Source organism: Eubalaena glacialis, chromosome 14 (genome assembly GCF_028564815.1).
Source record: "Eubalaena glacialis isolate mEubGla1 chromosome 14, mEubGla1.1.hap2.+ XY, whole genome shotgun sequence".
NCBI classification, from domain to species: domain Eukaryota; kingdom Metazoa; phylum Chordata; class Mammalia; order Artiodactyla; family Balaenidae; genus Eubalaena; species Eubalaena glacialis.
The window spans coordinates 61,395,294-61,422,111 of record NC_083729.1 but is presented as its reverse complement, the minus strand read 5'-3'; the positions used below and the strand labels follow the sequence as shown (position 1 = coordinate 61,422,111).

The window sequence follows — 26,818 nt, the reverse complement described above, 5'->3', positions numbered from 1 at the left end:
AGCATGGAATATTTACCAAACTTATTTAATCTTGGAACCCTTTTTGGGCAGAGCACATTTCTGGACTAGTGTCCCATGCAACACACTTTGGGAAAACTGTGTCAGTCAATAGGAAAGGAGCTATCTTGGTGGATATGTCACTCAGGGTTCTTGATTGGAATTACAAGCCCATGTCTACATAATTTAAGCATAAAAAGAATTTATTGGGAAGGGAACCCCTTGCTCTCAGACTCAATGGGAAGACTTGGAAAATGGGGCAGGATCAAGGAAGGTTGGCCATCAGAGAAGACTCCTGAGATGTCCCTTGAAGAACCTCCGATATCTCTGAGACTGTGCATTACTGTCTCAGTCACACAGTGGTGGCATATGATTCACTCTGGTGAGAAGTTCTGGGTGTGTTTTGATTTTCTGGGCACGTGTTCTGTGTTCCATGTGTGTGACCGACAGGCGGTAGGCCACTCTTCTCAAGGCCCTATGCACACACTTGCAACCCTAGAGCACTTACGCTACAGAGTCTTGAGGTTTGTTTTTTGGCCACAAGGTGGCTCACTTCTCTTTTCCATTTCTGGTTCAAGACTCTTAACTCTGGACCAATGCTGCCAGACATTTTCATTCAACAATCAGCCCGCACTCCAGCATGCCAGCCAGCTCCGTTGTGGCGACCCGCAGCCCCAGTGTCTTGGGACTGGACATACCAAGATGACCAATACACGGTCCTACACAAACAACCTTAGAGCATCTCTATGAAGGCACCTCATGGGTTGATTATAACAATCTCAGACTTCTAGAAGTTTGGGCTTTTAAGGCATCACTTAGCTTTTTTTGGTGATTTTTTTTTCCTACTGTGAGATGAGAGGAACTATTTGGATTTGAGTTTAGTGATGATGAACCAGGTTATGACCTAGATTCATTTTGTATACCTAATCATTATGCTGAGGATTTGGAAAAGGTGTTTATTCCTCATGGACTAATTATGGACAGGACTGAATGGCTTGCTCGAGATGTGATGAAGGAAATGGGAGGCCATCACATCGTGGCCCTCTGTGTGCTCAAGGGGGGCTATAAATTCTTTGCTGACCTGCTGGATTACATCAAAGCACTGAACAGAAATAGTGATAGATCCATTCCTATGACTGTAGATTTTATCAGACTGAAAAGCTACTGTAATGACCAGTCAACAGGCTACATAAAAGTGATTGGTGGAGATGATCTCTTAACTTTCACTGGAAGAGATGTCTTGATTGTTGAAGATATAATTGACACTGGCAAAACAATGCAAACCTTGCTTTCCTTGGTCAAGCAGCGTAATCCAGAGATGGTCAAGGTTGCAAACTTGCTGGTGAAAAGGACCCCTCGAAGTGTTGGATATAGGCTGACTTTGTTGGATTTGAAATTCCAGACAAGTTTGTTGTAGGATATGCTCTTGACTATAATGAATACTTCAGGGATTTGAATCTTGTTTTTGTCATTAGTGAAACTGGAAAAGCAAAATACGAAGCCTAAGATGAGAGTTCAAGTTGAGTTTGGAAACATCTGGAGTCCCATTGAAATCACCAGTAAGGTTGTCAAATGTTCTAGGTCTGTGGCCAGCTGCTTAGTAGAGCTTATTGCATGTACTTTCTAAGAATTTTATCTGCTTTGTATTTTAGAAATGTCAGTTACTGCATTCGAGAACTCCTTTATTTGCTCTGTGAGCCTAGTCTAGAGGCTCAGTTCCCTTTGGGTGGATTGTTGTTTGACTCGTAAATGAAAAATCTCTTAAACCACACCACTATTGAATGAAAATATTGAAATTGTATCTGTAAGAAACGTTTAAAGAGAAGAATATATTAGTTTTTTAGTTGGTATTTTAATTTTTATATATTCAGGAAAGAACAGAAGTGATTGAATATTGTTAATTATACCACTATGTGTTTAGAAAGGTAAGAAGCAGTCAGTTTCATATCAGTGACAGCACTTAGAGGTATCATTATGTCAGATAAACCATATGTCCTGGAGTTATTTTAGTAGCTTTCAGTAGTATTAACTGTATTTTCCTGCTTGTTCTGATTATTTCTGGTGAATCTTTGTCAATGGTTCCTTTTAAATACAGATCAGTATGTTCCAAAAATGTACCACTTTTTGAATTCTTCAATGTAAAAATCCTTAAAATAAAGTCTGTGTCTTTAAAAGAAAAAACAAACAAACAAACAAAAAAACCCAAGCATCCAGACTGGGCAACTCTCTTTTTTTTTAAGTCTATTTTCCTTCTTTCTTTCTTTCTCTTTCTTTTCTTTCTTTCTTTCTTTCTTTCTTTCTTTCTTTCTTTCTTTCTTTCTTTCTTTCTTTCTTTCTTTCTTTCTTTCTTTCTTTCTTTTCTTTCTTTCTTTCTTTCTTTCATGTTTTTATTGAAGTAAGTTGCTGTACAATATCATATAAATTACAGGTATGCAATATAGTGATTCACAATATTTAAAGGTTATACTCCATTTATAATTATTATAAAATATTGTCTATATTCTCCAGATGTACAATATATCCTTGTAGCTTATTTTATACCTAATAGTTTGTCCCTCTTAATCTCCTACCCCTATATTGCCTCTCTCCTCTTCCCACTGGTAACCACTAGTTTGTCCTCTATATCTGTGAGTCTGCTTCTTTCTTGTCATATTCCCTAGTTTGTTGCATTTTTTAGATTCCGCATATAAGTGATAACATACAGTATTTCAGCCTGGGCAACTCTTGTTATGTGGCACTAAGCAAGATGTTTCCACATAGCATTATCTCACTTGACTTGAACTGGCATAGGCAATGGAGGGGTTCCCAGATCACCTACCCAACTGGGGTGTGGCAGAGCCAGGATGCCATCCCAGGACTCATGTTTTTCCACTGGATAGGTGGTTTTCAACCCTGGCTGCATGTGACTCACCTCAAGAATTAACAAAGATACTGATGCCTGAGCCCCAACCCATACCAATTACGTCAGAATCTCTGGGGGTAGGGTGCTGCATCTTTACAAACATGCTCTGAGAGTGAGGACCACTGCAATAGGTCTTAGACACGTAGCTCTCCTTCTCCTCTGCCCCACCCAGGGAAGGGAGCTCTGGGCAAGGGCAGTGTGAGCACATAGTTCTCCTGTAGTTAAGATTGAGATATATTGTGAGAAACACATCTATTTGTAGGAAATGAAAACATGTACCTATATCTCTGTACTATGTTTTAAATAAAAGTAGTTTGGAAAAATGTCATGTATTACACCATTTCAAACTACATTTTTCTTTTGTTGCTGCTTTAGGCTTAATCAGGGATATATTTTATTTTTCTTACATGCAAGATGCCAAGAATTATCCAGAGAGAATTGCACTCCCCTACAGGGCAGGAACCATGGCCCTTCTGTTCAAGGCTGAGTCCTCAGCATCCAGCACGGAGCTTGGCACACAGAGGGCACTTGATAAATTACACTGGATGGATAAATGGATGCCTGAGTGGATGAATGAGAAGCAAGACCATCCACTTCTCTGGGGATATTCCCGTTAGAAATATGATGGAAGACACTCATTCTAACTGTTCTAGATCAAAGCAGCAGCTGCAGGGACATCTCTAGAGAGCAGCAGGAGGCAAATGAAAGTTTAAGGTTCTATTAGGGAGACTGACCCAGCTAAAGGGCCAGCTGGAGAGCTTAGTGGGGGAAAGAAGTTTGTGACCTTAGCAAGATGGGAAAAGAAACTAAAAGCGAACGATTGCAGGTGAGAGCAGTTATCTCATTTACTTTCTGAAAAGAGCAAAGTGGAATTATTTGGAAAAAGAAACCTGTAGTTAAGGTTGAAAAAGCAAGTTGGAGGGAACCATCCACATCCTTGGTGTATAAAGTGAACGGTGTTAACGATTCGTTAGAACGTGGACATATGTTGGGATTTTATAATTTCTTGGCTTAATGATTTTAGTTCGTGGAGGACGAATGTCCCGTTGTGGTGTTGGAGATATTGTCATGGGATTTTGGGTTTTTGGAGGTCCTGTTCTTTTTTGTGGGTTTGGGCACAGGTTTGAGTAGTACATGCAGCACAAAAAAGTCCCATTAAGACAGAACTGGACACTTGCTGGGTTTTACTTACTCTGGGCACTGGGAACTTGACTCCAATGGCCAAGCAGGATCCATGAGGTCAAGGACTAAATGATTGTTATACAAGTTATTTATGCATTATGCATGGAAGTGAAAGGTCAGCTCTCATTCCACATCCCCCCACTTCTGGGGGAGGGGTCCCTGGGCAGGAGCAGTGGGAAATATGGATGAATGAATTATAAAATATGTGCCACGGTTATGCTGTTGTCATTGTCTCAGTTCTTCAGTTCCTCTTTGCTGACTAGTTAACTAGTGCTAACTAGTATCTAGTTAACTAGTGCTAACTCCTAACCAGTGTGGTGAAGGGGACAGTTTCAATTCTGGGGATTCTCTTCTGCATGTTCCATGACATCCTTTCCACACAAAGGCTGAGGCTGCACCCATTTTCACCTCTTGTCCTTTCTCTGTTCATGGCCGTAACTGGCGGCTCTCCATCGTAGCTAAGTCTTTTTGTGTGTTTTCTTAGCATATGACAATGGTTTAATATGCTTAATATTTCAAGCATGCTTACAAATGAAGACAATCATAATAATAAACTCCATCCACAAAGGACAATAACACATGTCAGAGAAAACATGTGAAGTCTTTAGTAATCTTACTAGCTATCAAGAAAATGCAATATAAAAATTGACTCTCATATTGGTACAAAAGAAGAAAAGAATTACTCACTCCCACTGTTGATGAGGGTCCAGGAGAAATGATTTGTTCCATTATATACAAACCTTTCTAGAGCATAATTGTCAAAACTTATCAAAAAATCTACTTTTAAAAAAAAATACATGCTTTGATCCAGCAATTATGCTTATAGGAATTTATCCTAAGGAAATAATCATGGATACAACATAGAGATATTACTGAAAGATATTCATTGTGAGGTTGTTTATAGTGATGAGGAACTGAAAGCATCCTAATTGTTTACTAATAAAGAATTGGTTACATAAATTGTTATAGCTATATAATACGATAGAATACTAGGGTTCCATTAGAAGTAATATATAGACTTTTTTATGGGAAGGAAAATAGTCAACAATAATTTATATAATCAGTATATTTAGCATGGTGAATCACAACAAAACCATATGTATTTTATTTTATTTTATTTTTTTTACAGTTGTCATATTTTTTTTTTTGTTGATTCACAATGTTGTGTTAGTTTCAGGTGTACAGCAAGGTGATTCAGTTATACATATATATATTTTTTTCAGGTTCTTTTCGTTATAGATTATTACAAGATACTGAATATAGTTCCCTGCACTATACAGTAGGTCCTTGTTGTTTACGCAGCCAAGTTTTGGATGAGCCTGAGAAGAAAGCCTGGGGGCGCAGGTGGATGAAAGAAGCTGTGATTCTTGCCCCATGTTGGGTCTGTGGTCTCTAGAGCTCTGGGGACTCCTAAAAGTTAACTAGCCTTCAGTAAGTGGTTTACTGAATGAGCAGGACTAGTTAGACAGTAACTTTATGATCCCCCTTCAAACTTGCTTTCGTTTCTTGTTCTTTTTCACCCTGGATGGAACCTCAGGCAGGTGTTATAGCTTTTCTAATCATAAAATCGAGTCAAAAAAATCACAAAAGGGCAAATGCCCATCAGATTTGAGTTTCTCCCCTTCCCCAGTATGAGATGTTGGGGGGAGGGCTTGGCTTTTATCTCTTTCCCCTCCTTTCTCTCTTCTTCATTCTACCCACCCCACCCCCAAATTGTAGCTTGGCTACAGGTGTCAGAAAGGTCTTCCTTGGGAACAGTTGAAATCGGGTATTCATGCCTCTGGACGCAGCATATTGTAAATGTCAATTCATTTTCCTTGGCATGCATTTGGGGGGTTTCAGGAGACCTGCATTGCCCAGGTCTCTCAATGGCCTTCCTCTTGCACAGGCTGTCTGCTTATGGCCTGACCTCAGTGCCTGCTTTCTGTGGTCCTGCCACACACTCATCCAGGTCGTCCATATTGGCTCAGTCCCTCTCAATCAATTAAGAAGAGTTTCCTACAGGGAGAGGGCGCAGGGCGGGGGGCGGGGGTGGAAAGGAATGGTGGTGGCAGGTCTGGTCCATTGACACACATTTTTTCCCCACCAAACTCTGGAAGAGATTTCATCTTTATATTTTGCTTTTCTTCCCCACTCTGCTGTCCCAATGCAGTAGTTAGGTAAAGCTTCTTGCCTTAGATTTTCTCCCCTTCTTCTTTTTTTAAAAAATTTTATTTATTTTTGGCTGCATTGGGTCTTCGTTGCTGCACATAGGCTTTCTCTAGTTGCGGCGGGCGGGGGCTACTCTTCCTTGCAGTGTTTGGGCTTCTCATTGCTGTTGCTTCTCTTGTTCCAGAGCATGGGCTCTAGGTGCATGGGTTTCAGTAGTTGCAGCACGCGGGCTCAGTAGTTGTGGCACATGGGCCCTAGAGCTCACGGGGTTCAGTAGTTGCAGCGTGGGCTCTAGAGTGCAGGCTCAGTAGTTATGGCCCACGGGCTTAGTTGCTCCGCGGCATTTGATATCTTCCTGGACCAGGGCTCGAACCCGTGTCCCCTGCATTGGCAGATGGATTCTTAACCAGTGTGCCACCAGGGAAGTCCCTCCCCTTCTTTTAAAATAGATTATTTTTTAGAGCAGTTTTAGGTTTACAGCAAAATTGAGCAGAAAGTATGGAGAGTTCTCACATACTCCCTGCCTCTAGAGGGCGCCCCCAGCCTGTTCCACTCTCAACATACCCCACCAGAGCGGTGCATTTGTTACAATCGATGAGCCTACTCGACACATCGTTATCACTCAAAGTCCATAGTTCACATTAGTGTGCGCTCCTGTTGTCGTACATTTTATGGGTTTTGACAAATGTGTAATGACATGTATCCACTATTACTGTATCACACAGAGTAGTTTCACTGCCCTAAAAATCCTGTGCTTCACCTATTCATCCCTCCCTCCCCCATAACCCCTGGCAACCACTGATCTTTTTACTGTGTCCATAGTTTTGTCTTTTCCAGAATATCATAGAGTTGGAACCATACAGTATGTAGCCTTTTCAGATTGGCTTCTTTCACTTAGTGATACACGTTTAAGTTTCCTCCCTGTCCTTTCATGGCTTGATGGCTTATTTCTTTTTACATTATTTTTTGAATCCAAGGATAAATTGATTTTAATTAAAAAATTTTTTTATTGAAGTACAGTTGATTTACAATGTGTATTAGTTTCAAGTATACAGCAAAGAGATATGTATTCTTTTGCAGATTCTTTTCCATTATAGGTTATTACAAGATATTGAACATAGTTCCTTGTACTATATAATAGGTCCTTGTTGTTTGTCTATTTTATAGTAGTATGTGTCTATTAATCCCAAACTCCTAATTTATCCCTCCCCCACCTTTCCCCTTTGGTAACCGTAAATTTGTTTTCTACGTCTGTGAAAATAACAGACATAGAAATTTTTGTTTTGTAAATAAGTTCATTTATATCATAATTTTAGATTCCACATGTAAACTGTATCATATGATATTTGTCTTTGTCTGACTTAGCTTAGTGTGATAATCTCTAGGTCCATCCATGTTGTTGCAAATGGCATTATTTCATTCTCTTTTATGGCTAGTATTCCAATGTGTATATATATGTGTGTGTGTATACATATATATGTACATATAAATATACCACATCTTCTTTATCCATTCATCTGTCAATGTACATTTAGGTTACTTCCATGTCTTGGCTACTGTAAATAGTGCTTCTATGAATATTGAGGTGCATGTATCTTTTTTTTTTTTTAAATAGGTGTATCGACTATTATACTACCGCAACTGATTTCTTTGTGTAGTTGATTCCTTTTGACGAGGTTACCACCATAGGCTTTTTTTTTTTAAATTAATTAATTGATTTTATTTTATTTTTGGCTGTGTTGGGTCTTCGTTTCTGTGCAAGGGCTTTCTCCAGTTGCGGCAAGTGGGGGCCACCCTTCATCGCGATGCGCGGGCCTCTCACTATCGCGGCCTCTCCTGTTGCGGAGCACAGGCTCCAGACACGCAGGCTCAGTAGTTGTGGCTCACGGGCCTAGTTGCTCCGCGGCATGTGGGATCTTCCCAGACCAGGGCTCGAACCCGTGTCCCCTGCATTGGCAGGCAGACTCTCAACCACTGCGCCACCAGGGAAGCCCCGCATGTATCTTTTTGAATTAGAGTTTTCATCTTTTCCGGATATATGCCCAGGAGTGGAATTGCTGGATCATATGGTAACTCTATTTTTAGTTTTTTTAAGGAACCTCCATACTGTTCTCCACAGTGGCTGCACCAGTTTACATTCCCATGAACAGTGTAGGATGGTTCCCTTTTCTCCACACCCTCTCCAGCATTTCTTGTTTGTAGATTTTTTGATGATGGCCATTCTGACCAGTGTAAGGTGGTACCTCATTGTAGTTTTGATTTGCATTTCTCTAATAATAAGTGATGATGAGCATCTTTTCATATGCCTATTGGCCATCTATATGTCTCCTTTGGAGAAATGTCTATATAGGTCTTCTGAGGTGCTCACTTCTGAAAGGGGTACTGACACAGTGTTGGCTCAGAGAGTTCAGAGGATCAAGCACATGGGTTGTTTTTTGGGTAAGACCGTCCTTAGCAGATGTCACCTCAGGGCCCTTTAATTTATCCCCCACGCTTGTTTCTCACAGAGAACATCCCTAAAGATGCTGGTGGTCCTCTTCCCCCTCCTGCCAGCAGCCGCTTCCTTCCTGTCTTTCCCTGTTTCCTTTGCATCTCAGATACCCCCTCTCATGGTGACAGCAATATTGCGGTTCTCTCCCCTCCTCCTAGGCCCTTGTCCTATCTCTGACTCTCCAAATGCCCCCAACCACCTGGGACCATTTTACCCAGTCCCCCTACCCCAAAAGGCTTCCCTGGACCCCCCTCCCTGCCTCAGGTGGAGCACCAGCTTTGAACCATTGGTGGACATCAGTGGGGTGACCCTCCTGTTTGGAGAAACATGGAGGTGGATGTTTTGGAGGGAGAAGTGCTGGTCTTGCACCAAGTCCATGTACCATTTTTTTTTAGATTCCACATACAAGCGATATCATATAATATTTGTCTTTCTCTGTCTAACTTAACTTCACTCAGTATGACAATCTCTAGGTCCAGCCATGTTGCTGCAAATGGCATTATTTCACTCTTTTTTATGGCTGACTAACATTCCATTGTATATATGTACCACACCTTCTTTATCCATTCATCTGTTGATGGACATTTAAGCTGCTTCCATGTCTTGGCTATTATAAATAGTGCTGCAATGAACATTGGGCTGCATGTATCATTTCGAATTATAGTTTTGTCTGGGTATATGCCCCGAAGTGGGATTGCTGGATCATATGGTAGCTCTATTTTTAGTTTTTTGAGGAAACTCCATGCTGTTCTCCATAGTGGCTGCACCAATTTACATTCTCACCGACAGTGTAGGATGGTACCCTTTTCTCCACACCCTCTCCAACATTTGTTATTTATAGACTTTTTAATGATGGTCATTCTGACCAGTGTAAGGTGGTACCTCATTGTAGTTTTGATTTGCATTTCTCTAATAATTAGCAATGTTGAACATCTTTTTATGTGCCTGTTGACCATTTGTATGTCTTCTATGGAGAAATGTCTATTTAGGTCTTCTGCCGATTTTTTGATTGGGTTGTTTGTTTTTTTTGATATTGAGCTGTATGAGACGTTTTTGTATTTTGGAAATTAATCCCTGTTGGTCACATCGTATGCAAATATTTTCTCCCATTCCATAGGTTGTCTTTTCATTTTGTTTATGGTTTCCTTTGCTGTGCAAAAGCTTTTAAGTTTGATTAGGTTCCATTTGTCTATTTTTGCTTTTATTTCATTACTCTAGGAGACGGATCTAAAAAAAAATTGCTGCAATTTATGTCAAAGAGTATTTTGCCTATGTTTTCCTCTAGGAGTTTTATAGTACCCAGCCTTACATTTAGGTCTTCAATCCATTTTGAGTTTATTTTTGTATACGGTGTTAGAGAACGTTCTAATTTCATTCTTTACATGTAGCCAGGACAAATTTATTTTTATTTTATTTTTTTGAAAAGATTTGAGAACTCTTTATTTTTAAAAATTATTTATTTATTTATTTTGGCTGTACCAGCTCTTAGTTGTGTCATGTGGGATCTTCGTCATGGCACACGGGATCCTTAGTTGCAGCATGCAGTCTTCTTATTTGCGGCATGCGGACTCTTAGTTGTGGGATGCATGCGGGATATAGTTCCCCGACCAGGGATTGAACCCAGGGCCCCTGCATTGGGAGCGTGGAGTCTTACCCACTGGACCACCAGGGAAGTCCCAGGACACATTTATTTTTGATGTTTTTAAAAAAATTTCTTAGCATGCAATTACTTCTAGAGTTAGCTTACATTTTTATTTTTAATTTTATTTTTATATTCCTCCCTTTCATTTTTTTAAATTTATTTTTTATTGAGGTAACATTGGTTTATGACATTATATGTTTCATATGTACAACGTTATATTTCTACTTCTGTATACACTACAGAGTGCTCACCCCCAAAATTTGATTTCCATCCATCACCATACAGTTGACCCCCTTTACCCATTTTACCCTCCCTCCTGGCCCTTCCTCTCTGGTAATCACTACTCTGTTCTCTGTAACTATGTGTTTGTTTTTCTTTGATTTATTCATTTATTTTGTTTTTCTTGTTTTTGTTTATTTTTTTCACCCACGTCTGCGTGAAATCATACAGCATTTATCTTTCGCCATCTGACTTATTTCACTTAGCATAATACCCTCAAAGTCCATCCACATTGTTGCAAATGGGAAGATTTCATCTTTTCTATGGCTGAGTAGTATGCCATTGTATATATATTTATAACACATCTTCTTTATCCGTTCATCCATTGATGGCATTTAGGTGGTTTCCATATCTTGGTTAACTGTAAATAATGCTGCAATGAACATAGGGGTGCATATATCTTTTTGAATAATTGATTTTGAATTCTTTGGATAAATACCCAGAAGTGGAATAGCTGGGTCATATAATAGTTTCATTCTTGGTTTTTGGAGGAATCTCTATGTTGTTTTCCAAAATGGCTGCACCAAGTTATAGTCCCACCAATACCGTATGAGGGTTCCCTTTTCTCCACATCCTCACTAACACTTGTTATTTCTTGCTTTTCTGATAATAGCCATTCTAACAGGTATGAAGTTATATCTCATTGTGGTTTGGATTTGCATTTCCCTGATAACTAGTGATGTTGAACATCTTTTCATGTCCCTGTTGTCCATCTGTTTGTCTTGTTTGGAAAAATGTCTATTCAGCTCCTCTACCCATTTTTTTAACCAAGTTGATTTTGTTATTGGTGTTGAGTTGTATAAGTTCTTTATATTTTTTGGATATTAACCCCTTATCAGATATATCATTTGCAAATATCTTCTCCCATTTGGTTGGTTGTCTTTTCATTTTGTTGATGGTTTCCTTTGCTGTGCAGAAGATTTTTAGTTTGATGTAGTTCCATTTGTTTATTTTTGCTTTTGTTTCCCTTGCCTGAGGAGTCATATCCAGAAAGATATTGTTAAGACTGATGTCAAAAAGCGTGTACTGCCTATGTTTTCTTCTAGGAGTTTTATGGCTTACATTCAAGTCTTTAATCCACTTTGGGTTGATTTCTATGTATAGTGTGAAATAGCGGTCTAGTTTCATTTTTTTTGCATGTGACTGTGCAGTTTCCCCAACATCATTTATTGAAGAGACTATTCTTTCCCTTGTATGTTCTTTGCTTGTCTGTATAAATTAATTGTCCATATATGTGTGGGTTTATTTCTGGGCTCTCAATTCTGTTTCACTGATCTATGTGTCTGTTTTTCTTTCAGTACCATGATAGCTCATTTCTTTTTAGTGCTGAATAATATTCCACTGTTTAGAAGTACCACAGTTTGTTTATCCTACTATTTATTTATTTATTTTTTACTTTTACAGAAAAGTTTTTGGCTGCATTGGGTCTTCGCTGCTGCTTGTAGGCTTTGTCTAGTTGCAGCGAGCGGAGGCCACTCTTCATTGCAGTGCATGGACTTCTCATTGCGGTGGCCTCTCCTGTTGCAGAACATGGGCTCTAGGCACGTGGGCCTCAACAGTTGCAGCACACAGGCTCAGCAGCTGCGGCACGTGGGCCCTAGAGCATGCCAGCTTCAGTAGCTGCGGCATGTGGGCTCAGTAGTTAGGGCGCATGTGCTCAGCAGTTGTGGCTTGCAGGCTTAGTTGCTCCAAGGCATGTAGGATCCTACCAGACCAGGGATTGAACCCATGTCCCCTGCATTGGCAGGCAGACTCTCAACCACTGTGCCACCAGGGAAGTCCCATCCTACTATTTATTTATTATCACCTACTGAAGGCCTTAGACCTTTCATTCATGTGTCAAGTACCAGACTCTTTATCTCTCAAACTTCAGGGATATATACCAAAATTCCTATTAAGGCTACCCTAACTTAATATGGTGAGGAAGTGTGGTAGGTACAATAATGGCCACAAAGATGTCCACATTGTAATCCCAGAACCTGGAAGTACATTAAGTTACACGGCAAAGGGGAATTAAGGCTGCTAATAAGCTGGCTTTAAGAATTCCCTGGTGGTCCAGTGGTTAGGACTCGGTGCTTTCACTGCCAAGGGTGTGGGTTCAGTCCCAAGTCAGAGAACTAAGATCCCGCAAGCCTTGCGGTGCGGCTAAATAAATAAATAAGCTGGCTTTAAGATACGGAAACTATCCTGGATTATCTGGGTGGGCCCAATGTAAGAGGCCTTAAAAGTGGAAGCAGGAGGCAGAAGACTCAATGTCAGAGTAATGGGTTGTGATAAAAACTCAACCTGTGGACGCTGGCTCTGAGCCAAGCAAAGTGGGGGGTGAGAAGGGGGCGTAGTTTCCCAAAGGAGGGGGACTCTTCGTATCAGAAATGGAGATGGGAGTGATGCTGCGGAAAAGATACAGGAGCTGTCCCATTCAATACTTATATAAATATATACACAGTTATAGTTAGGTATAGCTATAGATATAGATGTAAATGTACATATACATACATGTAGATAGGAAGAATGAACTGTGTGTACAGCTTTTTTTTTTCTGTATGGTAGATACTTTTTTTTTCTTTTCACTCACCTGGATTTTTTTCTATAATGAATATCATTAATAAAGAAATAAAAGGTACAAAAGGAAACTATGCATACTTTCCCCAAGAGCCCTTTGTTACTTTCCTGCCATGAATTTGCCCTCTCACTAAGGACACAGGCAAGGGCTCTTTGACCCAGATAGTTCAGAGCAGCCTCCTCTGCCTGGCACACAGTGATCCTTCCATGCAGCCAGGCGGCTCCCCCATATCCATACCACTTCACATTATTTATGATGGCACCAGACGTAACTGCCTGTTCACTGAGGTCTAGCCCATTGTCACTGTGCCAGAGAAACACTGCCCTCACACAATGTTCTAAAAAAGAGGAACTCATTCCCAGGGTCAAGGGAGAGCTGGGGAGGCCCCCTGTGGTCTTGGGAAAGTCTCCCCTTCTCCCTGGGATGATGGATGCCATGTTTTCCCAAGAGAAGCACTATTTCTGAGGGCAGGGTCCATGGTTTTCTTTCTCTTTGCAGCTGGTGCAGAGCAGGCATTCTAGAGGAAAGGATGGATGAAGGGCCCCACCTACCATTTCTTTCTTCTTGGTTTCTCTGCCCTATCCCCTGTTCCCAGGGCACACATCCAGAGGGTGGCATGGAATCCTTTGGTTATCTGGGATCTGCTGGTCAAATACTGCATCACATTATATATAGGAGTCCCCTATGAAGCCTGTGGATCAGTCTGACCAGCTGTCGTAACTGTCTCCTTTCTCATTTCATTCTCCCCTCCCCTCCATTCCTCCCATCCTCCCCCAACCCCTCTCCCTGGTTTGTTGTCTACTCTAGTTTCCTCTGTGCCTTGGATGGAGGGACTCAGATCACCACTCCTTGGAGATGGCCCCCAGCACTGCTGGGGCATTTCAAACAGCCCAGGTCTCTTTTCCACTCCCATTGATTATGCCTATGGTCTACCTCCAAGCATAAGGAGAGTCCCAACCAGAGAAGGGGAAAGTGGCCAAACTGTTTCCTTCCTCCATCCTTATCCAGAGGAGACCTTAGAACCCCAGGAGCATGGCAGTGGGGCAACAGAAAAATGAGCACTAACTTCCCTCTCTCTCATCACAGCAGTGGTTTTTGGTCACTCTAGATCTGGCCCAAAGTTCCTCCTCTGTTTGGAAGAGCGGGGATCGCCTAAATGTCTGGGAGAATCGCTCTCCTTCCTGGCTGGAAAGTGAGGCTGAGGCACCCACCTCCTACTTGGTCTTTTCTCCTCTGGGCTGTCAGGTCAGGGGTCACATAGAGCACCCAGAGGGATGCACGGGAGACTGCTCAGGAAATACCTGTGGATACGCATGGCCAGAGGAAAATAGCTCATGACCCACATCTTCCCTGCAAAGTGGGAAATGAAACTCCTCATGGTCGGGACTTTTACAGAAACCATCTCTGAAACCCCAGAGGACCCACAGGATTGCGGTTGCTTCCTGCCTATCTTCCTCATGCTGGATCAGCCTTTTGTCCAGCTATCAGCAGAACACCTACCTGAAGCCTCCATTTCCATCACTTGGAGTAAATGCCCCCCAAGCCCAGTCCCATCTTATGCAGTGAGTCCCTTCCCAGCTTGGCGAGGCTTCCAGATCCTTTCCTGGGACCACTGGGAGGGCACATGGGCATTCTACCAATCACTCATGCTACATAACAGCAGAGGTTGGGGAAAGTCAACTTTTCAACAGAGAGGGAAGGGGACAGACATTCCAAGATGTTATGTGGTAGCTGCTCTCCCTCAAATGCCTCAGGAGGAGACCAGGACCCCAGTGGTGCTTTCTACCAAGAATCTAAAGTAACTTGGATTCTTCTCCATCCCCAGGCCCTGGGATGTGGATGTGAGGCCAGGAACCAGGAGCAGAAGGGCTGAGGTGATCCTGGGATTAGGCTGGGTAACAAGCATGAGAGCCCAGAAACAGAACATTCTGACTCCTTCTGAGCCCTGGTAGAACCAAGGCTCTTCAACTAGGTGAGCGGCTTTAAGAGAACAGGCGTGGTTATAAATGTTCAGAGACTGGCAGTGAATTAGGAGTGAGGCCTTCAGTTTGTGGGATTAGCCAATGTCAAAGCTTAGAGCAGACAGCAGGCCTGGACGTTATGTGGGTAGGGAGGAAATGAGACAGGATGAATGGAACACCATCCTTGTGACCCAGCTTCCTTCCCAACACTTGGAAAGGGTGGTGTGGAGTCCTCTCTGGTTTCCCTCAACCAGTTAGAGAAACAGCTCTAGTCTGAGGCCTATTCAGCCTGGAGAGGGGAGCAGCAAGGGGTCTGTAAGCACAATGAACCAGTCAGAGAGGGAGGTGGGATCCTCTCAAATATCAAAGGCAGCAGAAGCCTCTGCAAGTAAAGGTAGCTATTTCCTTGGCCCCGATCATTTAGCCTCCATCCTTGGGCCCTGACACCAACGTGTCATCCAGCTCCACTGGCTCAGAGTCAGCGAAGCCAGTCAGCTTTCTAGTCCTGTGGCCAGAGTTGTTATGCACTTTTGGGTAAGGTTTAAAACCACACTTGCCTCATGCCTTTACTATGGGAATGAATGAGAACTGCTGGAGGCCATAGAAAGATGCAGTAGCTTCTAGAAGACAGATTCCAGTCCACAGGCTGGAATCTCAGAGTTGAGTCATGATCAGCCATCAACTAGTCCATTCATTTCTCTTTCATCCATTCATCCATCTTCCATCCATCCACCCATCCATCCATCCATCCATCCATCCATTTTCCATCCATCCATCTTCCATCCATCTATCCATTCATCCATCCAACTATCTGGACTGACTTCCTTCTTTTTCTCCTTTCCTCTCTCTCTTCTTCTCTTCCCTCCTCTCTTTCCTACCTTCCAAGAAATATTTGTTTAGAATCTGTCATATACCAGGTTTCTCAGATTTGGCAGACTTCTTCAAAGTGTGAGAAGCTTCCCAGGAGAAAACTTAGTCCCTCATGGAGCCCCAGATCAGCTCCCCTCTGCCCTGAGCATCTCCCATGAATGAAAGAACAGCTCCTGGTCTGATATTGCTGAGCCTCCCCACATCGTCTGAGACCCTCACAAATGCAGGAAGCACAGAGGAGAAACCAAATCTTACAGTTACAGTTTGAATCTCCAAGCCCCATTTTATAGAGGGATACTATATCATCTAAGATGCCCTAAACAGAAGTAGAATATTTTATTGCAGTGGTCTCCTTACTGGTCTCCCTGCTTCCAGACTCCCCACACCCTGATCTCTGCTCCTAACCACGATCAGACTGATTTTTCTTCAGTGTTCCTGTCCTTGTCTCTCTCCTGCTTAAAGTCCTTCACTGGCTCCACATCACCTATAAGCCAGAGTTCAAGCTCTTTAACACGACCCAAAAGGATCTTTATGATCTGACCCCAGGTGCCTCCTTAACCCAAGCCCTCCCTGCTCAGGTCATATATTGATACTCTATACTCCAACAGTGCCAAACTACTTATAATTCGCCAGGCACTCCATACTTTCCAATATGCTAATCCTTCTACCTGGAACTTCTTAAAATTACTCCAGTCTATGTACTTCCCTTGAACTGTGCATATTCTTCTATTGTTATGCTTATCACCCTGTACTGTAATTTATTTGCTCAGGTCTGTCTTTCTTACCAGATGGTGAGCCCTTTGAGTACAAGGACTGTCAGTTATTCAGCTCAGTCCTAGCACAGTTCCTGGTATCTAGAAGGCATTCAATATGTATCTGTGGGGTGAATGGATGGCAGGATGGAAGATGGATGAGAGCCGTCTTATAAGAGAAAAAGCTTAGCCTGAGGACAAGGTAGTTAAAGTGCCCATGTAATAGACCCCCGGAGAAGATGACAAATGGCCTCTTCCTGAACGCTCAGGCCCTTGAGGAGAGGACCGAGCTGGAGCCTAGGTGCTTAAGCCAGGAATGGGGAACTTTGGGATAACACAATGACTTCTGGGGGTCACTTCCCTTTTCCTCTAGATAAAAGGACTTTGGGGAGAGAGCTGGCCGGGAGCACCTGTGCCACGAGGGGTACGGTGCAGAATGAAGACTACCGAGAGTGAGGTCGCCGATGTGCACGTCACTGTGGATAAACAGAATACCTCCCTCTGGCCCCGAGGTAAGCACCAGCCACAGCTCAGAGTCTGCTCAGGGCTCTGTGCCCAAACCCGCAATTTGCTGGTCCAACGAATGGTCTCCTCTTCTTCCTGCAGAGCCTCCTCCCAAGACGCGTCCATCTCTGGTTCTGGGGAGTCTTCTCACAATCCGGGCTGCAGTCATCTTCCTGACGCTGGTCCTGGCCGCCTCCGTCCTGCTGCAGGCCATTCTCTGTAAGTCCTCAGCTTCCATCTGGGCTCCAGCCTTCCCCACGGCCAGTCGGCTCCCTCTCTCCCCCGCTCTCTGCTGGTCGCTCCTGCCTCTGGCTTTTTCATTTGTCTTGTTTCCCCTCTTTCCACGCGCAGTCAGAGAGTCTCCTCCCACCTTCACACCCCCGCCGTCCCCAGTAAGATCAGCTGCTGGCCCTTCCTTTCCAATTCCGGGGAGATTTTCCTGGCAGGGATCAGCGTGCCTGTGCTCTAGGACACGCTCTTTTGTCCCCAAGAAATGTTCGCCCATCTTCATCCTGTGTCATTTCCTCCTTCCTCTCTGAGTTTCGTGTCCCTTTGATTCAGAGCCTTGTGGGTAGCCCCCAACAGTGAGCATGATGTTTCCTGACCCCACAAGGGATGGTGTCCCAACTGTATCCTCAGCCCCAACTGACTAGATGGAGAACCTGGCCAACAGGTTAGGGTTAGGGTTAGGGTTAGGGTTAGGGTTAGGGTCAGTGTTAGGGATCACTGTCCCCCCCCCGCCACAGGACCCCTTCTCTTCACTCTCCTGCTCCCACAAATGTCATGTCAAGGGAGACTTCCTACTTCTTCATTGGATGTGTGATGTATCTTTCTCCCTCTTCTGGCTTTGCCAAGCCTCATGGCTTCTGCTGCTTCTTCCTCTCATTAGGTCTCCAGAAAGCAGGTGGAGGGAACATCTGCACTCTCCCTACAAGGCCTCGGGACATATTTGGTCTTGGACTTGGAGGCTCTGAGCAGAGTCTCCTCTGCTTTGAGCCCACTTGACTTACTTCTGGTTTCCTCTATGGCACCTAAGCCTGTGGCCTGAACAGAGTGTGACGGGGGGTGGGACAAGGGAAGAGAAGAAATGGTTTCGTAATTCTCCCTTTTTGTATTCTCTGGAGAAGAGATCACCTCCAGATTAGAAGTCTTCATAGGCTCTCCCTTCCATAGCCGCGAGGGGCTTATGGGCAGTCATAAGCCGTGCGGCCCAGAAGGACGTGGGAAGTATGACAAAGGGGTGTTTGAAGGCATCCCTTTACCAAATGCGCTGTGAACATGCAAAGAAAATTTAGAACTGGATTCTAACCCCCTCTTCTGCTTACCTGTGAAAGCCTCTAACAGAGAGCCCGTGTTTTGTCGATCTTTGCATGATCTGCCTCTGCCAGAGTTCCTGGTGCATGGAAGGTGCCCATCACATGTTTGTTGAATGAATACATTATGAATGAGTGGAGGGGAGGCAACTGCTCCTTGGGTTGGGTCCTTGGGAAGCTTGAGCCCATCCCTTCCCTCCCCTTCCTTTTATTACCCTGGCAACACCCCCACTCCAGTCCCTGGGGATCCCCTTGGCTGACCTCTTGACTTTCTCAAATCCAGATCCCTGGTTTATGGGCACAATATCAGATGTCAAGACCAATGCCCAGTTGCTGAAATGTCGTGTGGACAACATCAGCACCCTGAGTTCTGAAATAAAGAGGAATAGAGGTGGCATGGCGGCAGTTGGCATTCAGGTCCAGATGGTGAATGCCAGCCTGGATCATGTGGTTCTCAGATCCGGAGGTTGGAAACCAGCGTGAAGGAAGCCAATGCACGGCTGCAGATGCTAACAAGTAGTTGGGAAGAAGTCGATAAGTTCAATGCCCAAATCCCGGAGCTAAAAAGAGATTTAGATAAAGCCAATGCTTTAAACGCAAAGGTCCGGGGACTCCAGAGAGGTTTGGAGAATATCAGCCAGTTGTTCCAACAGCAAAGTAAGTGACTCAGAAAAGAACGTTGCAAGTTGACCAGTGGCCCGTGGGACCTTGCCAGTCTTAGGCATGACACCACTGGGCTGGTGTGTGTGGAGGGAAGGGGGAGAGGAGCAGTGCAGCCATGGCTGGAAAGTTAAGAAGAGAGGGCTCAGCACTGGGTTTGGGGAGGGCTTAGGGGCTGTTCAGGAGAGAAGGCACTAGGGACCAGCCAGGGTTCCCACACCAAGGCATAGAATATGAAGGCATTAGGGAGTCTCTTTGTCCTGATCCAAAGCCAGCCATTTTCCATTAGTCTCTACCTAGAGCCCAGGGGCTCAGACACTTGTGATGGCCAATGGAAAATTACTCCTCCCCACAAGAGAGACAGGTTCTTGATTCAGCCTCTCTCACTCTCCCCTCTCTGAGCCCAGAGACTCTACCAATCTCAGTCAGACTTTCAGGATCTGAGGGAATGTCCCCAAGCTCCTACACAAGGACCCAAAGACCCCAGAGCCCAGCCCCATTCACTCTGTCTCTGAGATCCCACTCAAGTATCCCCACCTAGCCAGCACCAGAGAAAACAGGAACACCAGAGTACATATTTCACTCTTGTTCTCCAGATGACATCCTACAGATGGTTTCTCAAGGCTGGAAGTACTTCAGGGGGAACTTCTGTTACTTTTCTCAAATCGCAAGGACGTGGTACAGTGCCCAGCAGTTCTGCTTGTCCAGGGATTCACACCTGACCTCAGTGACCTCAGAGAGTGAACAGGTGAGTGCTGTCCTGTGGGCTCTAGGAAGGGGGTGTATTGGTAGCTGTATCAGGCAGGATGGGCAAGATTATGCTGCGGTGACAAAAATCCCCAAATATCAGTAATTCTTCAGAGTTACTTCTCACTTGTACACTGCATGTCCAATGAGGGCCAGCAAGGGGTTCTGCTCACTGTGGTTACTCAGGGCTTAGGTCAAAGGAGATTTCATCTCAACATATGTTTCCACAATTGCTGAGGTGAGAAAAGGGAACATGGCACATTGTGTGTTGGCTCTTAAAGCGTCTGCTGGAAGCAACGGACATCACTTCAGCTCACATTTCATTGGCCAAACAAATGATGCAGTATTTGTAGCTTCAAAGAGGGCAGGGTAGTACAATCTTTCCATGTGCCCAGAAAATAGAAATATTTGTGAATAGTGTTAATGACACTGTCTAACCCAAGAAGTTCCCTACCTGGTGAGGCAGAATATTGAACAAGCTCCTTTCATCTGGAGGTGGGCTAGCAGAGCAGGTAAGATCATGGGCTCTGGAGTCAGAGTCTAGAGTCCTAACCCTGTGTCTGTGGGTTCAGAGGCTGTCGCTGAGGATGGGTGAAGAACACCCAGAGGGACAGATGCTCCAATTCGGAGTCGTGGCAGCACCTCTGCTCATTCTGTCTCTCTGCGGGAGTTTCTCTACAGGACTGCAGGCAGACTTCTCTACTGGATCGGCCTGAGCAAAGCAGGGAGTGAGGGGTCTGGTACTGGGTGGATGACTCGCTGTTCAACGAGGTCCAGAGTGCAAAGTAAGCCCCGAGAACCCTCCTTCCCAGGCTGACTTTCTTGGGCCAGGGTCAGGGCATGAAGAGTGGAGTGATAGTTCCTACCGACAACAGGGTTTGTGATTCTTCCCCATCCTCGGGCGGCAGGAGCATTGAACAGAGATCTAGCTGACCTCTGCCACTAATTGGCTGTGGAACTGGGGACAAATTCATGGCCTCTTGGTACCCTCTGGGGTTTGGCAGCATGGCCGTCCACCCAGACTTGGCAGGGACCTCGTTCTAAGTCTAGGTCTCTGCACTGTGGGTTCCTGTAGGGCCTTGAGAGTTGTGGGCTGGTGTGGCCCTAACTTACAGGGTGATTGCAGGCTCAGAGGTTGACAGATCACTGGTCCCCTTCCTCTCAGGCATGGAAAAACTTGAGATGCTATCACCCGGAACCAAAGCTGGGGTTGAAATCTCTCAGTTATTCATTGGAAATATGTTTTTCTTTATTTTTTTCCTTTGATAGGTTCTGGATTCCAGGTGAGCCCAGCAACACTGGGAACAATGAACACTGTGCCGATATAAAGATGTCCTCACTGCAGTCATGGAATGATGCCTCCTGTGCCAATGAATTTCTTTTTATCTGTAAACGAGCCTACATCCCATCAGAACCATGGCAGGACTGGCCCCCAAGCTCAAACTTTAAACTCCAATGCTTGTTGAATTCAAGGAAATGCAGCTCTCTCCTTCATACTCCAGGGTGATTTTGAACCTTAATTTTTCCTGCTTCGAAATTGTCCTGAAGGCAGCCGGGAGTCCACCTGCCTTGGCTAGGAATTCTCTGACCCCACAGAGGCAGCTGAAATGGAAAGGAGATCTTGGGTTGAAATGGGAGCTGAGGGTGGAGAGGATTAGAAGTTCACTAATTCACCCAGTGAGGTGAATCAGAACCTGCAATCTGGGGCAGCACCCTGGGGCGTCCCATCCCTTCAGAGAAGCCTCAGCTTCACTGTGTGAAAGTTGCTTTGACCACCCAAGCAATTGTCTGGAGACTGAGACTCAGGGCTTTTCTGGTTGATTCCCCAGAATTCCCAGTTGCCTGCTGAGGTGGCTGTGTTCTCAGTGGAAAGAGCTCTGCTCTTGGTGACCCTGTTCATGCCATGTACCCATGGCCCCCTTCATCCACATCCTCTGAGATTTGAGACCCTTCCTCCCTGGGATGGGCTTGACTGGTTCAGATCTGGGGCTGACATGGGAATGTGTCTCCTTAGAGCTGGACCAGCGTCCATGCGCTTCTCCCTCCCCCTCACTCGCTAAACCCCGGGACCCAGTCTGTCTGCCGAGCCCTTCTGCCTCCCCTCCTCTTTCTTCTGCATCTCCTCTCTCCCCAGAGCGCAGGGGAAGGGGCCTTCAGTGAAGAGGGCACCTCTGAGCTTCTGCCTGGGAAAAGGCTAGTCTCTTGTTGTTTTCTTCCTGGGGGTACAGGTGAATGTGCGGGGAAGAACATCTGCTCTGCTGGACGTGAAGTTCTTGGGTGTCCTCAGGAAACAGTTGGGGGTTCAAAATAACAGAGAGTAGGAAAGTTCCAGCCTCAGAAATGCCATAAAATATGAGCAGTACTTATCTCTGGCTTTTATTGAAATGCAGCAGAGCTAGGACTGCAGTGTCTGCAGTGTCACGACCCTCTTGGTGGTCTTTCCTCCCAGATGTTCATGGACCATCTTTTGTTCTCTGGCTTTGCTCCCGATGGGGAGACACGTCAGATTTCCCACTCTTCACAGAGACCATGATCACAGACATCGGGTCCAAATCCCCCATCCAGGGGCCGAGGCAGGAATCCAGGCCGGCACCAGACAGGAGAGGAGCAGACAGGAAGCAGAAAGGGTACGGTGTGAGTGCAGGGTGGGCTCAGCAGAGCGGCCCTCCCTCCTTGGGGTCCTAGTTAGGTGTCCTCTTTAGGGTCCTGGGGAGAGGACGTTTTCCTTCAGTGGCTGTGACCAGCAGCGTGGTGTTCTGGGTGCAAAGGGGTCGGGGTTAAGGTCAGGGGCATTAGGAGGAAACTTGAAGGAACATGGGGCAATTGAGGTTTTTAAAATACGGCGATGGACGAGGGATGGGCAGTCAGCGATGGCGTCCACGAGGGAGCATTTGTAGGCCAGCTCCAGGGACATCTGAGGTCTGAGGGGGCAGGGGCGTCAGGGAAGTGAAGACGGGCAAGTTCACAGGGGTGGGCTGTGTGGGCATGGAAGACATCTGTGTCTTCTCTAAGAAATACTTGGTTGTTCCTACTCTTCATAATTCGAAGTAGCAAGTTACGGGAGAATGTTATTTCTTCCCAGTGTCGGCTATGTGCTCATAGCACAAGCTGATGTAGAAATGAAATACAAGTTGTGGGCTCAGGGCTGCCTCTATGGAACTATCCCATTGTGTGTCCAAACATGACACTGCTCTCCATCTTGCTGTCACGCCTGGCGTGTTAGTCACCACATCTGGGCTGCCACGCTGAGTAGCACGTGACCCTGCCCCACGCTCCAGCTTCTTCCCTGAGGTGGGCACTTGTCACCAGGGCAGCGGATTCAGAGGCTTGCATTGTAAGGCCTAAAATTTCACTTATTGCCATGATATTTTCTGAGGCTTACAGGGCCTCAAAAGCCTAACTTTGAGTCCCCCAGCTCTCACCAGATATGTCCCCCCACCTGGCCAGTTCCCCTTAACTGGACCAGCTGCACTCCACCCAGTTTTCAACCTACTGGGTTCCGCTAACCCGTCAGTCCACAAACTGTTCAAACAAGCCAATCACATCCTGGAACTAGGGACACACTATCCTCTTGTTGCTGCAAAGCCGGCCTCTCACGGCTCTTGCTGGTTCCCTCTGCTCCTGGGTGTAGCCCCCATGTGGCCCTGCATGGTATGCAGTGCCCTCCTCCGGGCTGTGACTGTATGTGACTAGTAAACTGCCGTGAGTATTATCTGCCCAGTGTCAGATGTCATTTGTTTGGCCATCTTGTACTATTTGGGGCAGGAGATGCCTCCCTCACTGACTGAATGCATCCCCTCACAATTCATATGTTAAAACCCTAACCCCCACTGGGATGGTATTAGGAGATGGGGCCTGTAGGAGGTAATTAAGTCACCAGGGTGGAGCCCTCATGATGGGATTAGTGCCCTTATAAGAAGAGACATGAGGGACTTCCCTGGTGGTCCAGTGGGTAAGACTCCATGCTCCCAATGCAGAGGGCCTAGGTTCCATCCCTGGTTGGGGAACTAGATCCTGCATGCCACAACAAAGATCCCACGGGCCACAACTAAGACCCGGTGCAGCCAAAGTAAATAACTAAATTTTTTTTTTTTTTAAAAGAAGAGACATGAGAGCTTGCCTCTCTCTGTCTGCTCTCCATCCTGTGAGTTTACAATGAGAAGACAGCCATCTGCAAACCAGGAACAGAGCCCTCACCAGGAACTGAGTCTGCCAGCATCCTGATCTTGGATTTCCCAGCCTCCAGAACTGTGAGAAAGAAATTTCTCTTGTGTAAGCCTCTTAGTCTGTGATGTTTTTGCTATAGCAGCCTGAATTGACTAAGACACTCACCACTGGGGTAAATAGGAAGCGATAAGAACAAGGCTGGCCAGGAATCTCTGGTTGGTTCTGATGTGAAGGGATGAATGGGACTCTCTGACCACTTCTCTGGGAAAGAATTTGAACTTGGAAATACCCAGGGATTGAGGCCATTAACAGAGAGAAGTTGAGTTGGAAGGGCCCTGAGTTAGAGAAATGCTGGAGGGGCCACCATGGGGCACCTGCGGAAACTAAGAATACGCAGAAGCTGTGAGGCAGAGAAGCAAAGCACACGAGGAATATATCTGGCAGAGAAAAGAGAATGGTGCGGAGGAGGGAATAGGCGAGACACAGAGGGGAGGGCAGCAGAGTGAAGGCCCAAGAGCCTGGCTGCTGAGGTTCCTGGAACCACCTTAGATGCAGCCCAGCCCTCCTGACACTCCTGGGTCCTGTGCACGTGTATCCTGCGATACGACCTGCCCCCATGACCCTGCCCATTGCTTTTTCTCCAAACTGAAGGAGCCTGGGTCAGTGAGGATGTATTTTTATTTGGAGTCTGTGCCCCATGCTGTAACCAACCAGCGTAGCATTGCCAGGCCCTCCTCCCTTCAGGAAACTGGGACGGCTGCTGCTTTGCCTTGCCTTGTGACCTTGGCTCACTTACCCCCGCAGGCAGGGCTTACTTCTCCAGTGAGCTCACTACATGGGTACCTGCCCTTCTGCTGGCAATGGGTCCTTACCCAAGAAGTCCAGCATTGACAGAGCTTTAGTCCTTGTCTCAGGTGAGGGGTGGGCATCATAAGTACTTAACTCCTCAGGTCATGGACACGATAATATTTCTAATGAAATTCCAGGATTGTTTCCATTATAAGCTGGAAAGCTGGGAGCCAAGGATGGGTAAGAATTTTAGCTCATCCAACTTGTGTATTTATTTTACTATAGTATTATTATTTTTTTTCTGACTCTGCACGCTAACAGTGATTGACATGCCTTCTCTGAATGCTGCAATGAAATGCTCTTGAAAAATCTATATTTTTGTATTTGAATACAAAGAAGAGGAGAAAAAATATTTGACCCACTCTTACTGATTGACTGATCCTAGCTCTTGTGAACAGGTACATGCTATAATATTTTATTTTTCTGTTTTATGTTTTATTTGTCTATGTATCTAAGTATCCATGTATCTATCTATCTATCTATCTTCCTTCTTTCCTCCCTCCGTTCCTCCCTCTTTCTCCCTTTCTTCCATCTTTCCTTCCTTCCTCCTTTCCCTCCCTTCTCCTCCCCTCCCCTCCCCTCTCCTCCCCTTCCCCTCTCCTCCCCTTCCCTCCCTTCTTCCCTTCCTTCCTTCCTTCCTTCCTTCTTTTTTTCTCTTTCTCACATCATGCCACAAAGCTATCTCTCTCCAGCCTTGCCCTTGGCTGCCTCTGCTTTGGCATTGATGCCAGGCAGACCCTCCCTAATTGTGATCTGGGTAGCTCCAAGCTTAGAACCTCACAGCTCTGTAACTTCAGAGGAAAGAATTTCCCCTTTCCAACAGTTTCAACAAAAACCCAGCATTGGGTCGCATGCTCAGCCCTGAAGCAGTAATGGAGGTCAGGGAGATGGGTTATGTTGATCGAGCCATAGGCTTAATCCTGGGAATTGGGTATGGGCTCAGCCTCACCCCTGCCAGAAGACTGAGTATGAGGGCAGGATGGTTCTCAAGACTAATCCCAGGAGAGATGCCTGAAGGAGGGAGACTGTTAGTTCACAGCTGCCCAGGGCTCTGCTTGCAGCCGTGGGTCTCTTCCTTCCATCAAAACTGCGGGATCAGCCACTCCCAGCTGATCACCCTGTGTTGTCAGGGGTTGATATGGATGATCAAAAACTTCTGGGGTGTCTGAAGCTAAGGGTCTGCATCTCTAGGAGGACGGCCCTGTACCATTCAGCAGAGACAGAGACAACCAACCTGTGAGAGGTCCTGACCAATGAGTGGTTCTTAGTGTTAATGTATAAGATGTCCATTTGATTTTTTCTGGCCAGAGGACAGAGAAACCTCTCGGCAAGGCTTAGAAACCTGGTGCTTCTTTCCTGCTGGCAGATTACGTTCTTGTGGGAGAAATAAGAGCTGGGAGCCTGGAGTGGGGAGGGGACTGGGCACAGGGAAGGGGGTGAGAGGAGGAGCCCTGCTGATCAAGCCTGGAGGACTGTGCCCCTCCCTGGCCCAGACCTCGCCCTTCTAGCTGAGCAAGGGTTCTCCAAAGTTCTGCTTTTGAGGTTCTCTCAGCTTCTCAGGCCCAGGAGGAAACAGCTCCTGAGTGGGCTGACGTGGGCCCTTCCTGTATGTGGGGAAACAGAAACCAAGGCAGCCTCTTTCTTTTCTGCTGCCCCCCTGGGCCTCTTACAGGCCTCTTGGGGGGTACCTCTGGCAGCTCCCCTCCCACTTGGACACTCCTGGGGTCTCAGGCAGCACTGTTACGGACTTCACATTTTCCTGTGTCCTCTCCTCTCTGCTCAGCTTTC

At 45.5% G+C, this 26,818-nt stretch overlaps 1 protein-coding gene and 1 pseudogene across 1 annotated transcript; both read left to right on the top strand.

Annotated features, from left to right (window-relative positions):
• Positions 1-743: 743 nt before the first annotated feature.
• LOC133105106 (hypoxanthine-guanine phosphoribosyltransferase-like) lies at positions 744-1,503 on the top strand (annotated as a pseudogene).
• Positions 1,504-17,226: 15,723 nt separating this feature from the next.
• CD207 (CD207 molecule) lies at positions 17,227-26,270 on the top strand. Its single transcript, XM_061210889.1, is given in 9 exon segments — positions 17,227-17,302; positions 17,397-17,513; positions 18,891-19,055; positions 19,058-19,264; positions 19,864-20,015; positions 20,685-20,748; positions 20,751-20,799; positions 21,284-21,433; positions 26,222-26,270. Coding segments are annotated over 9 exon segments (1,029 nt in total).
• The last annotated feature ends 548 nt before the right edge of the window (positions 26,271-26,818 follow it).